The 15,757-nt window shown below is 36.7% G+C and overlaps 1 protein-coding gene across 1 annotated transcript; it reads right to left on the reverse strand.

Moving 5' to 3' along the window:
- Positions 1 to 6,505: 6,505 nt before the first annotated feature.
- LOC100373515 (protein SpAN-like) lies at positions 6,506 to 15,074 on the reverse strand. The gene is made up of 10 exons (XM_006816758.2): positions 14,986 to 15,074; positions 13,960 to 14,044; positions 13,326 to 13,515; positions 10,777 to 10,900; positions 9,548 to 9,617; positions 8,653 to 8,856; positions 8,380 to 8,509; positions 7,562 to 7,794; positions 7,184 to 7,467; positions 6,506 to 6,732 (listed from the first exon to the last, which is right to left on the reverse strand). The coding sequence occupies exons 2-10, from the start codon at positions 14,035 to 14,037 to the stop codon at positions 6,723 to 6,725; spliced, it is 1,323 nt and encodes a 440-aa protein (XP_006816821.1). The 5' UTR covers positions 14,038 to 14,044; positions 14,986 to 15,074; the 3' UTR covers positions 6,506 to 6,722.
- Between the last annotated feature and the right edge of the window lie 683 nt (positions 15,075 to 15,757).

Consider the following 15,757-nt stretch of genomic DNA (forward strand, 5'->3'; position numbering starts at 1 on the left):
GGCAAACTGGTATTTTACTCACATTTGCTTGGGATACATTTAATATACAGCAACAGTTGTCGTGGAAGCTCATAATGACTTTTATATATCACTGGTTGCAGCTCAGCATTATTCTTTACTAGTCCTCCAAACTATTCTCATGAATGATCATCCAAGGGTCAGGACTTTACTGTCCAAACTGTTAGTAACCAATTATTCGGTTGGACGTATTCTATTCTACATTTGCATGGACTTTTCTAGGTCAAAATTACAAAGATGAATCTTGATTGTATTGTAATGACTTTTTTAAAGAATAAGAATAATTTTCGAAACCATAACAAATTACTGACTGTTACCTCTTCCAGTCCCGAACTAAAGAGGGTCAACTTGGAAGACTGTCACTGTGGTTTGCCTAGTGTTTTTGTTGATTAAACATTTAGTAGTAAACAGTCAAATCCCCTCCAAACAATATATATATTTGACTTGAATATGGTAAGAGCAATCCTTCTCGTCAGAAATATTAGACTCATATAAATTGTATCTACTTACCAGTATCCTTCCTATTCACTCAAAGATTGTGATTAAGCTTAAACATTTTGACTGGTATTGGTATGGTATGGTATGGTATGGTATGGTATCCATGTTTGATTGTGATCGATCTCATAGATCAAGTAAATAAATAAATGTGCCACACAAGCTGATGCAAGACCAGACCTAATTCATATTCATAATCATATTCATTCCCTTTGGATTTGAATCTTCTACTGATATTAGCCTGTGTAACCATTCTCAAAACAACATATGTTGAATTAGGCAGTCAAGCTAGCTGACAGCCTAATCAAGGTTTATGTTAACCACTTATTGTATGTATATAACTTCATAAATGATAATATTTAGTTTTTCTTAGAATACCAATCTTTTGAAAGAGACTACCATCACTGGGAATTATCCTGTGTTGACCGAACATTATTTACTGATTCCTGCTTTGATCTGATTGCTTTCATATTTATAAAAGCTGAAACCTTTTATCCTTGAAAGGAACACTTCTTCTCACCAGTTATAAATTTCATTTATACCCTGAAAATGTTTTCGAGCAATTTCAATGAGAACGACATCAGTGTTTGAAAATGTTCATCTACAGACTGTGATATATCATTGGTGATATTAAAATAGATGTATGCAATGGAGTTAACAAATCACCCAAGAAAACACAACCAGAGGTTTGTAATAGGCATTGTCACCTATTTTGAACAATACATAAATACATTGCCATTGCTTATAATCCAAGAGCATGCAGACATAATGTTGCCACTACAGTAAAACAAAATTCAAGAGAAGTAACCCAAAGCCTTTATATGTCATTTTTATGAGGTCTAATTCAAACTCGTTTCTCGCTAAACTTGTACTGTGATGTCAAATCTGCAAGCAAACCTGCCGTTGTATTTGCTGCAATCATTGTAGCACATTATTGATCTCAAATGACACAAATATGGATTGAAAATATCACCACCAAATGAAAAAAATCCTGTGCCTACTACATATATATATATATTCTGCAAACAATCTGGTCAGTGGTTGTCAAGAAGACAGAAATGCCTTTATAACCTTGACTGTTGGCATTACAAGACGCAACATCCAGAACATCAAGAAAAATATTACAGATGTACACAACTCAGTATATATAATATTACAAACAATCAGTTGAATGAAATTACACTAACTTATTGATTATTTGACATTTACCATGCAATTCCGTTTAATTCAATTGATTGCTCACATTAAACTGAAAATAAATAAGGAATAAAAGATGAAAAAACAATTAATCATCCATTATACCTCAACTGCATTGAGATTAACTAATATATACTCTCAACACTTGAGTTATACAAGCGCAGTAGAAATGAGCTTCTAGTTTTGCTCCTCTCTTGCTACGTGCAGCTATAAATAACAATTTAGAATTTTTGATTAGTATTACACCAACTTCAGTATGTTACATATAATTAAAGTGATTTGTATATGTCATGCTAACCAAATAATACTGCAGCATACATCGCATTCACTGATAGATTTCGTCGGAGTTATTTTCCAAGCGTTTATTTAACAGGATTTTCATGCTTCTGGCAGCATGGTTATGTTCTTGGTCAAAATTTTGAATGATCGACTGAAAGATGACACTCTAACTTTGAAGCCATTTTCCCCTTGAAATGTTTGTCCACGATAGATTATCTATGCTCAGAACACTGATATGTGTGTCAACCTTCCGTTTCCAGTTTGAAATAACTATTTTTTTAGTTTGTTCGGATAGGGGCTGCATGAATTTGGTCACCACATGTTGACGGTGACGATTCATACGATTATTTTTTGACATCTAAAGTCGTTTCCTTTCCTTTTAGCTGAGAATAACTTTGCAATGTTACTGTTGATTTTTGTTATCTCCGTTTTTTTGTGCATTAATATACCCGCATTGCTATGCCAATATACAACGATTGCTAGAACAGCCGATTGCTCAATAACCCATGTATTGATGACAATATTTGGTGGTGAGCTCTTTATGATGTAACTGTAAAAATGTCAGCTCCCATAATCTCTATCTCTTTCTTCAATTCACTCAATGAGTTTTAAACTGGCTATGTCTACTGGAATGAATCAAAAAGTCGTCCGCGTCCTCTTCTCGACCCTGTAGCAAAGACGATTCAAATACTTCAAGCACTTCACATTGTTGAAATCAAGACGTAAATATCATCCAGGTATTTCATCAATCCTGGGTCAATTGATTCAAGGAATTCAGATGTAGTTGGTCACTGTGGAGTGACGATATTGCTAGCCATGTTGACGTAAACGCAGTTGTGGCATTAACCAAATCCACCCCTGTCTGGGTTATGTAATTTTTTTTAAAAAGTGAAAGGGGCCCTTTCAATCATTCATGATTGTACACTTAGGCGTGAAATGATTATTCAGTCTTGGGGTATGTGGTCTTCATTCGTCATTATTTCGGGGCCATCGTTTTCCCGTTCTGCATCAGTCCATAATACATGGCAGCTTTTTTAAGGCGCAACGGTCAAAGTCGCCATCTTTGTTTATATGAGACCCATATATCTCGCGCATGCGTGACGCGACGACTAACGCCTCTTAATATATTTTTTCCAGATCATTATTTTCCTATCGAAACCTTGCCTAGTCGCACAAGGCATTTACGTGGCATGTATTGGGATACCAATGCTAAGTCCAATCGTATTAAAACATTTTAAAATCAGTGTCGAAGATGTGGTAAAAAATACATCGAATACGTCTCCGAGTTTCTCCAGATTACATCAGTATAAAGAGAGTGTTCCTTACTTGTACTTTAAAGATATATTTGTAATTTAACATCTGTGTTATATTATATTCCGACACTCAATTTTTACTAATCTTGGAGTTTTGACATGTAAGACACTGTGTTATGGGTAAAGCAATTCCGAACATTGTCATTGCTTGTATAAACTTGTCAATTAATTTCATTGATGTAAATGGTATTGCGGAGATGGGGTTTCAAATCCGAACTCCGTAACACTCGGTAACTTGATATTGTATATTACGAATGCATATAATCAATTTCAGAACTATCGTGCGGTAGTTGCTCGTTTAATCGACAGCGATTGTTTTTTTTTTATTTCAGTCAGAAACGCACGACAAACACGTCAAAGGAAACAGCCCCAGCTCAGATGGGTTGCAGAACCCGATTTCGGCTTTCGTTGCTTATTTTTGGGACGGAACATTTTATAATGAAGACTCATACCTGCATAGATTTGATGTTTGGCTGTGAAGTACGTACTCCGCTTCGTCTGACCTGGTGCTTGTGCTTGAATCAGAGTTCACTGTCAATAGCTTTTTCTTGGTTTTCTTGACAAGCTTTTTAGTTTTCTTATCTCGTCTAAGATCATCTATAGTGAAATTTCCGTCTCCGCTCTTGATCCCTGCTGCTTTTTTCAGCATTTAGCTCTATTTCTAACTGTAACTTGTCGTTTTCCAATCTGATGGTCTGTAGCATAGCATGTTGATCTAGGTCTGAGTCAAAAGATTCCTCTTTCAAACTACTTATTAGGTTTCCGAGTCTGGGAAAGAATTGGCTCTTTGGGACGAGTAGCTGGTGTGGCGTCGTGGGTATCACGTGACTTGTTCGAGTAACTTGCCATGTTGATAAATGAAAGAATTACCTGCGTTTTGCCTGCAATTTCTTCCTGAGGGCCCGATGTGTTGCGCGAGTGGAATTTGACAAGTCTTGCAGACTCTTTTTGGACGTTGAGACATTGGAGGATAATTATGTTGTGAAAAATCGGAATTATTGCTGACGAGAACTAAACTGCAAAATGGCTGACTGATGTTGAACAAGCCCGCTGGGGGCGCTGTACAAGAAAACACGAGATAAATATAAAATGAACTCTAGGGGGCGACCTGCACTAGGAACACAGCAATAGCAAATTAAACAAAATTAATTTATTACACCATTACCGAGCTCAGCACCACAGTTTTCCTCAAGAATAACAACTGTCTACATCAACATCAAGCATGAACGCAGTGCCACAAACGCTGAATGCCTACACTTGCCTTATCATTGACCCAACACTTTCTCACACGACAAGTGCCAAGGCAGTAAATCGGCCACCAAGAACATCAGCACGTCAGTCATCAATGAGTCAAGTTTGAACGCTGTGCCGCCAGACCACATTAACAATGATTGCAATAAGTCACATCATTACATCACAAATGCGGGTATTTATAATTTTCACAGTTGTCGAATCCCATTATTTCCGGTTTGAACATTTTTTCTGCGTGATTATTTTGACATCTACATTTTGGAATTTGGTTGGCCCATCAACTACTCATGCGATATTCTCCCTAACTCGCACCCAACGAATCGTACATCGGTATTACATATTGCAGATAACATGCCCAGTTTCTTAGAATCAGGGCAATTGCTCGGCGCATCCATTGAATCTTAAGTTTTGTCATTATCTTGGCTGCTAATCACTTAGCATCCAGTCATGTGGTCATGGAGTTTAGTTTCCCGGAAGGATACTAAATCAACGTCGGAATTCCAGGGGACAATTACATTGGGGTTGAATATAAGCTGGGATATTCTACTGTTGGCTATATGTTGGATCATTCATACAACATTCATACACTCGCGTCTGGATGTCTACTATACAAACGCGACCTCAGCAAGTCATCAGACTACCATCTGCTCGACCTTACATGGAACGGCAATAAAACTTTGTACATCCACCTTTTGTGTTATGTACCATTAATGTATAACCGGTTAACCAATGCAGTGCGGTCCTATGGAACCAGGGAAATCAATTTGGGGTGAGGCGACTTATCACTTGGTTTGTTTTTATTTGTCTTAAATTGAGTTAGTCAGCGAGTTTTAGTATATTGCAAATTCTTTCATTTTTATACCCACTTTTCATGCCATTTCAAGTTTTACTTGTAATATATTGGTAAACACTATGTAGTCCAATACTACAATACTGTATATGCTCTATTGGCAGTAAATGCACTTTCGTTATACCAGAGGTGTGTCCATTGTCTTGATTTACAAGATTTTGACAGGAATTGCACGATTAGCCATTATAAACTCCAGGGGGTGTTAAAACTGTGCGAATTATTTGTAGATTTTTGTTTTTTCAATGATGTTATTGTAAATTTCTAGTAGTGCTATTTGATACTGTATGTTGATACATTGGATTTTTATTTATTATGTCCTGCAAACGTTGTTCTTGTAGCACGTATCTCAGTATTTGCACTACACTGGTCGTTTTGGTATGTACTATTCGAATCTTTGCACATGCGTATTAGTGGTTTTAATTGTTAATTTAATGAATACTTTGATGTGTCCGCAAACTCCTATTATGATTTGGTCTACAGTATGCAATATCGAACAACAATATTGCAAACCTTTCATAGTGCATCTTCAAATGCCCACACTTTGTTATGTACTACACACTGCCTTGTCCAGTGACTGATATTTACAATTACACATGTGAAGCCTGTCGAAACGTCGATGGCGCTGTTACTAACGAGATATGCAGAATTCACTGTTATCTTACGGCGGCCATTGTAAAGTATGTAGTCTAACGAATGCTATTTTTGTGTGATAAAATCTACTGGTGTGTCTGCATAACGTGTAAAAAATGTACGTTCCATCTGTATAGAAATCTCTGCGACTTATTAGCGTCCTCCTGTGATATCTCATTCAATCAGCAATTCCTATTTATTGAATGTTGAAAGTAGATACATTCGACTGCATGGTTGTGTTTCAGCAAAGTTTAAGAAGACAGATGTTTGTACTTACTATTGTCTAACAAAGATAATGTGATTGTTACAGCTTTATATAACACCTGTAAAATTACAAACTGACAGGAAATCAAAAGTTTATTTAGTCTTTTTCTCATGAGGTGCAATTTGTCAGCGTTCCAAGATGTTGAAGTCCTATTTCAGGTCTTGTACACATTAGACCGGTTTATTGCATGGAATAATGAAGACAACATTCATTAGCATTTCTTTATTTTACTAATTATATATATATGTACCATAAGTTTAATATACCCAAAATAATACCAACACACTGTTATATCATACCCACTAATATATTTACAAATCTTGCAACATATGCTTTAGGTTATATTGCTGAGAATCTATCCATATTTCGGTGCTAGTCTTTCCTGCAAATAAACATGTTCCAATCTTCTGGCTTGATAAACTTTTCACTCACATCTGTTAAATACATTGAAAAAACACAAAATGTTATCCGATTTAGTTTTAACTTGTTCCTTTTCACTAAGATAAAATGGTGTCATGGTTAGCAATGGCCGTTCTTTTGATACAACAATTAGCAACAAAAATATTCTGTTTGAATAACACTTTTAGTAAGATTTTTCGTGTATTCCTAATATTTCAAACAATGCAGAGGATATATTCTAAATAAGTTAAATAATCAGCCTAGTTTAGCCATAATTGTCATGTCATAATTGTCAATTTCCAAATGGTTCGAAATCGTCTTTTCAATGTCTAGTAAAGGGGTTATTTGAAGAATCCTGTGCATACATTTTTATGTGACATGTTATGATGGTGCATATAACACCTTTCTAACAGTAAAAGATTTTGCTGGACCACACGTTAATAAAACAACAGTCTGAAAAGCGAACTCGATTTAAAATGAACTAACGTTTGGCCTTTTACTTCCCAGCTTTCTCCGAACTCAGCAGCGTCAAGTACAACATTACCATCAGGTGTCTGAAAGTCATTACGTGTGTCACCATCGGCGTTACCCATCAAACCACATAGTCGTCCATTGTATGTAGCACCTTGTACATTTACTTTTAAGGCGTGTTTCCTCAGAGCCCATTCCAAGGTAAATGTTGTATTATTGGATGTAAATTCTAATATAACCACGTTCTGTTCCTTTTGAACACGGATTGATCTAGCGGCGGTGTCGTGCCCTTTATTCCCCTGCGATAATACAATGTATGTTAGAATATAATCCTTAATAAATAATAATATGCAAATGATCTAAACGATGCAATGACACGTTACTGTAACTTACTGTTATCACGTCCAGTCCATTAACATTAGCATACTCCATCCCGACCGAAACGTTGAAGGCAACTGCTCTTGTTCTGAAATGATCAGTGGTACTGTCACCCCTTGGCTCAAACTTGACGGCGACTTCAAAATCAGGTTTATGATAGAAACAGTCTTTGAATAGAGTATACCAGCATACACCTTGGAAAGTATATGGACGTCCATCAAATGTTTTCATGTGGGGATCACCTGATACTATGGAAAGAATGATAATGGAACAGTTGAAAATAAAAAAAATTCAATTTAAAATATAAGACATCTACAAGAAAAACAAATGCATAATTGGAAGGTGACAAACTAACTCTGCTCTGATTTTTTAATGATCTTCCGCCTTACAAATAGAATTGACAAACGGCTTCGGCACACATGCCGACAAATATGTGTTATTGTTCATTAAAATGCCTTTGAACATAGATATTTTTCACTGTATCTATTGTTTGCTCATGAGCATACTGTTTGATAATTGGCTGAATTTGTTTCTTGTCATTAACTATGTCAAATGAAGCAGATCTCATTTGATGTGTAGTCGGTATATATAATGTATTTCAGTGTATCAGAAAAAAAACATGTTTAAATGATTGAGGACAGCATAACTACTTTTTGCAAATATCTTATTTTTAGACTGAATTTTACATGACAATTATTTAACATAGAAATGTTAATGATGTATTTTATTTTCATCTGTCATATGACCTACTTTTTAGATATTGAAGCCGGATACATTTGTACACACATGTTATGTGATACGCTGTGTATAACCAATTGAAAATGAATAATTACCTCCTGGACACTTGTACATTAAATTAGCTAACAGAATATCAGCGTCAGAAAGACCATCACGTTGGCCCATTTTTGATTGATCAGCTGGATTAACTGCATCTATTGTATTTAGACCATTCTTGCTGAAATACTGAATGAATTGATTGATTGATTATAGACAGCACTGTTACATGTAGTTCAGTCAGGCGGATATCTTGTGCTTTATATATTGTGTATTGAATAATATAGTTCCAAAACATAGCATATGAAATCAGGAACACATAATTTACTCACCCTCTCTCCATAATGCATCAAAGATCCAATGTCGTACGGTACTTGGTGCGTGTCAATAGTTCCAGTGTCGTATTTTTGGAAGTTATCCTCATATCCGTCTATAATATTATCCTCGTTTATGATAACGTAACTATCCCTGTCCGGGCGACTTTGCTCGTGAAAGAACCCTATTGCATGTCCTATTTCGTGTGCAATAGTACCCAACTGAAGGAACAAAAAAATAGATTTTTGTTGTAGCAGAAATGTTGCGTTTGTCTCGCACTGTCTCTTGTTTATTTGACAAGAATACGATTACCGGGTAATTATGAATATTGCATTTTCAAACACAAAATATATCATCTTTTCTGAAGACTTGTCTTACATGCGCACAAAGCATTATTTCATTCTTTCACTTGTTCTTTTTCTCTTTAAACAATAAATATACTTTGGAATAATATGAGGTTATTACGAGGATACTGCAAAGCATGTACGAAGACAGTACCGACCACGTACTACCTGAGTGCATACTTTGCAGTATCTTCGTAATAACCTTATTATTATACATTTTTCCTCCCATGAATACATCATGGGAATGCCGAAATCCAAAACTTTTAGAAAATATTTAGCGAAATTCTTTGCGCGGGGTCCGGTCAAACCCTGGGGCAGCCATGTTTGTTTTTATTATTACGCGCGTAATCGTTTCATATTTGGAATTCGCGTTCCCTAATATGGTAGGATGAAAATACCCATTGCAATATCTCAAAATTACGGCACGCTGTAACTTATGGCGTTAAGGTGACAGATGTATAATGATACGGCATATAACTAAATAAGTTCGATTTATTCAGCCTAATTCGCGCATTTGTATTAAATGTGACAGCTTCAACACAGTGCTACCGAATATGCATGGACTTACGTGTTCGCATCCGATTCCAATGGAAATTTCCTGTGCTCCAGTAAAGACCTTCCCAATATACGACCAACATCTATCATATTAAATACATAAATTTATGAATTATTACAAGAAGTATAACAATGTATCGACATGCAGGTTCCAAGTAGTCAGTCGTCTATTGATCACAAAACTCGGCTTTATGTAACTGGGTGACGATAGAATGCTTTATTTGAGACAAAAATGTTGCGTTTGTTTGAATCATTTAATGTATTCCAAATATATGGCCATAATGTGGCTGACATAATGTGGTAATTTATCTTTGGTAGAAGCTTGCAATAGTCTATACTAACAAGAATCAGTAAAATCTGCTATAGTGCTGAAAAAGCAGAACAATAAAACCGACCAGCGGGGAATGAAAAAAAACACTAATATGGAGAATAAAAAACAGAACTTTTCGGGTTCAACCCTTCCTCAGCAAGGGGACATAAGACAGAAAAACACCTCACTATACAAACACAATAAGGAGCCAATCAAGGCAAAGGAAATGAGGTGAATTGACAATTAATGCCATCTGGACTGAGTGTGCCAATTTTGAATACTAATGATTGCTCCCACCTGAGCCGAGAGGAATCCCCGCCATTTAGATGTAAAATACCAGTAACAGTAATATCAGATACACCATCATGGGGGTGTACAAAAATGCTTAAATCTTGTTGACTTTGACAGTACGCAAACAAAACAGAACAAAACGATCACCCAATCGTCTTTTAGTCTCACTCAAATACAGCATATTACACCTTTACCTTACAGTAAATTATGTTGGATGACGTACATGTAAACGAATCTTTAATGTGTATAGTTTTTAAAGGGCCTTTCATGGTCGGACAACACAGAACAAATGGGCATGTATAACATTTACCTCGACCACACGAATGCGTACAAGGCCGCTGATTTGAGTCTGCCAATAATTGTATTGTTCTATCACTTAAAAGTAGAAAGCATGTTGCTTTACAACGCTTGTCAGTACAGAACAAATAACTCAAATAAAAGGCAGTTCATTTGTTAATACATGAATGGCGCACGTTACAAAAACAGTGTGGGGCAATGTGTCAGTAGCAGTACTAGTGACAGGCAGCTTACCAACTGATAAAACATTAAGTATTCTAATGGAAGCTGCAATTATATTATTTGTTTGTACAAATGAATTTGTCACAGTAGAAGATCGAATAATATCTTAGTTAATAACTTACCCGTCCTGTTTTGTGAAGCTTATGAATGACGTGTGCTCAGCGGGATCGTATTGCGGGAATCTAATACAGGTTTTGCTCTCCCAGTGGGCAATTGCTGACAGTATTACAGCAGTGTCACCCTGGCCTGTAATATAGTGACGAAACGTGAAGACCGAATATTGAGTATACATTGAAGGTGTGTGTGAGATATCGCATGACTGCCGAGGCAATATTCATAATATCGACCGAAGGCGGAGGTCGATATTATGGATGTCGTCGAGGTAGGAATGCGATATCAAACATACACAACCAGAGGATGTCCCTCTGTTATAGAGAAATATCCCTTACGACATAATAGAACCTTCCAAAATATTTTGTAATGAAGCAAGTGGGCGATATCAGCACTGAGTTTTAAAATGATTTAGTCCCCCCCCCCCATTGATACGCCGAATTTGTGGAATTCGTCATCCGCACCTGGATGCATCTTAGTTTTATACAACCAATCAAGCCACGGACATTGGTATTCACACTATTGAAGTTGTTTGATAGGCTACGTAATATCGGCTGAATGTGCGTATAAATGCAAAATCACACATGGCCAACTTTCCACAGTTCTCATTGACGCGAATCGTGGAGAGATGGAAGATATCCCACTTTCTCGGACGTTTCCGACGATGAACTAATAGAAGCAACTGAGGCAGCTGAATATTTGAATCAACTCGGGTTTGATAATGTCGATATTGAACCGGGTACTGTTCCACAAGTAAGTATTTCAGTTTCTCACTTCAGTGACTACAATTCACTGGTTTATCATATTCTTGTATTAAAAAAAGCAAATATGACTTTACATGCAACTTGTTTTATCACATTGCAGGAAATCCAGAGTAGACGGTTTTGCGACCCAGTGTCGGATTCTGCTGTACGGGCCGTCACTAAGGATTCAATACCAAAAAACACAAGGCGACGTAACATGTGGGCTCTGCGTACTTTTAATGAATGGGCGATGGTACGAAATAACACCCGACTGGAATTAACTACTGATGAAAAGGTGAACATTTTAAATTGTTATCTTTGATCATGGGTTTGCAAAGCTCGTGTTGTTCTGAGCTGCAAACGCCTCTAAGTGTTCTAAGTGATAAAGCATGTGTGCTCAAGTGCTCGATCCAGAAATGAAAAGATTGTCCAGTTTGGGGTTGGGATCAAAAACAAAACAAGCTGAGATAATTACCAAAGACCAAACCGCGTTACTGTGGAAAATGAAGCTGCTATTCTCCCGGGTTTTTGTTCGCACTATGGTATTTCTAAATAGCAAACACTTTGCCCTCAGAAGCGGAATGGAACATCGAGCTCTACGTTTTGACCCACCCCGAATCACTATACACGAGTCACCAGGTGAAACACCTCATTTGAAATATGTGGAAGACGCGTCGAAAAGCAACCAAGGTGGTCTAAGGCATTGCAGAGTAAGACGAAAGGAGGTAATGCATTATGCAAATGCTGAAAAACTCCAACAATGCCATATTAGAATGTACAAGTATACATCACTCTGCCCACCCGAGGGAAAACAAAAAGCATTCTACCTGCAACCCCGGCGTAAATACGAAGAATCGGTTTACTAAGAAGCCGATGGGTCACAATTTTATTCAACTCGTGGTGCCAGATTTATGCCGATCTGCTGGAATCGTTGGAAACTTTACAAACCATAGTCTACCTGCTACAGGTGCGACCAATCTTTATGAGCATGGTGTTGATGAGCAATTCATAACGAACAGGACACCGCTCAATAGAAGGTAACCAAACTAGAACAGTATTAATATATTGCTATCACTGTAAACTAACTTAACTAAAAAAAGTAGCGAAGCACGTTTTTACTGGTTGATTTTTCAAAGAATTTTAAATGAATGCATAATCACATGAAAAACTTAATTAAATTTAAATTATCTTGACAATGTTTTTTTTTTTAATCTACAGGTGTTCGCAGTTATAAACGCACAACACAGGACCAGGAGAAGAAAGTAAGCGATATTTTGAATGGTACCGCAGCTGCTACAACCTCCAAGCAAGTAAACGTCGATCTTGATGAATTTTCCGATACGTCATCTCCTGCGGATGTTGGAATCCATGAACTAAACACCGAAGACGCTGGAGCTTGAATTGTTTACAACAATTGCGTGTTTACTATTACCGGAAATATCTGATCAATTATAGCAGTATAATGTGTAAACATAATATTTGATTGAAACCAATAAATGTGCAACAAACGTTTAACCTGTTCGGAGGTAGGTCGTGATATCATTTCTCGGCTTTGCCACGGGATGATATCACGACCGTACCAACGGAGTGTCATTTCGAGGCATGACATCGGAAATGACACGGGACGAAGTCGAATGTTATTTCCGATATCATGCCGAGAGTATGGCAGGTCTATAATATCGCCCATTCCCTTCAAATATCGCCCGAGTTGGAGGTTGTTATTCAAAAAACAACCCCAAAGTCTATTGTTATTTTGCGTACAAGGTAGGTATGTATGTATATATATCACCCACATAGAACTAGTACAATACACCTACTTTCAGGCTCGATTCTATAAGGCACAATGGCATCTTCCCAACGTGTAGACAAAATAGCATAGGCTTTTCTTGTTTCTATTCTGTGTTTCTGTGCTTCTATCCGTTCCTCAATTTTAGTAAATTGGTCCGCCGTTAACTTCATATCACCTTCAAAAGTATCTTTACCTTGCAGCTCCGCTGGTAGTTCAATCTACGAGGTAATTAAATATGTAAGTACTAATGCTTGAATTGAGCGTGCTATGTTCAATGTATCAAAAGAAAGCACAGTCGCATGTGTAGGTAATTCCAACAAGATCGAAACTATGAGAACAAAAATATTATTCTTTAGATTTATTTACTGGCATTGGCAATTCATTAATTGTAGACTATATATGCTCATTACGCAGAGCGGATCTAGAATTCTGGGGCCGATAAGTTGGCCGAAGACAAAGTTCGCGAGCGCCGATGGCGCGAAGCCCTGTTGGTTGTTAAAAATAGGAGGGGCCGCGGCCCATCGGCCCCCTCTAAATCCGCCCATGTTACGGGCACGCATACATTACAGCACACAAAACTAAGTTCGAAGTACAAGTAACTAGCAATCGTATGCTGTTGGCAACTTAATTGTATTCAAAAATACAAATAAGTAAATACTTACTTTGTTTCCATTACTCAATGTCATGGTAACGCTCATAAAGATGCACGCTGTGCTATAGAAGACAACGTATTTCGACATCTTTGAACTGAAAATTAACATTGTATATTAGTTATTTCCTTTTGATAAAGGTTGTATTCAGATTCGTTATTTAACTGGTGTAAACAATTCGAAAAGGTCAAACATTGACGAAAAATAAGACAGAAAAGACACCGTCGACAGAAAATAAATGACTCACAAAAATGTCGTTCTGCAGAAAAGCAAAGGGAAGATGCTCAGACAGGTTGGATAAATTAACTTAAAAATTACTGAAAAACAAACTCGAGGGTCAAGCAGTTTCGGGTAAACGCTCTTCATCAGAAAAACAGAAATGACGCAAAGACAAACATGCAAAATAAATAGGTGGTCGGGAGATTTTTCTAGTTTGATTGGCATGTTCCAATATTATGCACTTACTAGCATGTCTCGTATACCAGTATGAAGCGCAGTACAAAAGTGTTTAGCAATAAATTAAATTAGTTACTGAACTGACTAATGGAGCAGAGAAATAAAGAAAACAACTATTATTTATAAGCCGTATGAATTCTACCTTCAATTATTTTCCCTTATAATACATAGTGATTGGCTGCTCTCGACCATCTGCCTGTTATTGTGGTTGGAAGTGACTAAGGGACGTTTTCTAGCACCACGTCAGGTAAATGAAGTCAGTGTATAGATGACACTGATTACTATAAGGGTCGTATGAATAGCAACACGTCAGATTATTTAGTGGATAGAATCACAATTGATCAGCTTAAAACAAACACTTTAAGAGACAATCCAAGATTCGGATGGCACTATTATTTGTGGATATTGTTTCGTAGATTTTTTGAAAAAGTCAGAAATGTAAACAACAATGACGTAGCAAAGTAGACCTGACAATATCAGATGCACAACTAATACGACTCACAAATTTAAATTGTACATGTACACAAATTTCATACATATTTATGTAGGGAGAACACAACAAAGAGAAAATCAGATACTTGCCTCAAGTAGTCTTTAATGATATATGAAGACGTCGGGTATGGACGAAATGTCAAAAGCACACTCGTATTTATCTTGTTCGCCTAACATGGGATTATGTAGATTACATACCATTTATGGAAACTAATTTAAATAATACCATTCGTTTTAGCGTATCATAAATCGATTAAACCTCCGGATATTTGTCTTGTGACAGCTTTCTATTGAATACATGAATAATTATCACCTTTGTTAAATTTGTAGGATAAAACAAATGTTTTCATTTATCCCACAATTACTAGTATAAAAGAACAGTTTGTAGAGGAAGCTATTTTGACTCATCACAGCATGTCAGGCATGATACATAACATGTACAACAAAACGTCGTAGCTCTTATTAACGCCATACCATTCAGTGACTGTTATTTTTTTTTTATAAATACGTCCATTTATAAATTATTCATTACTTTTTTCAAAATGGCGCCATGTGTCACAGTATCCATTAATACTTTTTAAGTCTTATTATCAACGCCATGACGCATTCTGTTTTTATCTCGCCGCGTTTTTCAGTATGTGTGCGTGCATGTCGTTACAACTAGTGTTAGTGTTATTATTGGTCGGCATGCTCCAAATAAAAACACTAAAATTGTTTAGTCCATTTCGAGATGGCACCATGTGGTACAATGTTTAGTTGTATACAGTCTGATTATGCACGACAAGTGTGTTAACTCAGCCCTCTATTCAGTATGATACATGCAGTATGTATTCGTTTAATAAGTTTTGAAATGAAATAATGA

Source organism: Saccoglossus kowalevskii, chromosome 8 (assembly GCF_978046115.1).
Source record: "Saccoglossus kowalevskii chromosome 8, keSacKowa6.1, whole genome shotgun sequence".
In the NCBI taxonomy this organism is placed as follows: domain Eukaryota; kingdom Metazoa; phylum Hemichordata; class Enteropneusta; family Harrimaniidae; genus Saccoglossus; species Saccoglossus kowalevskii.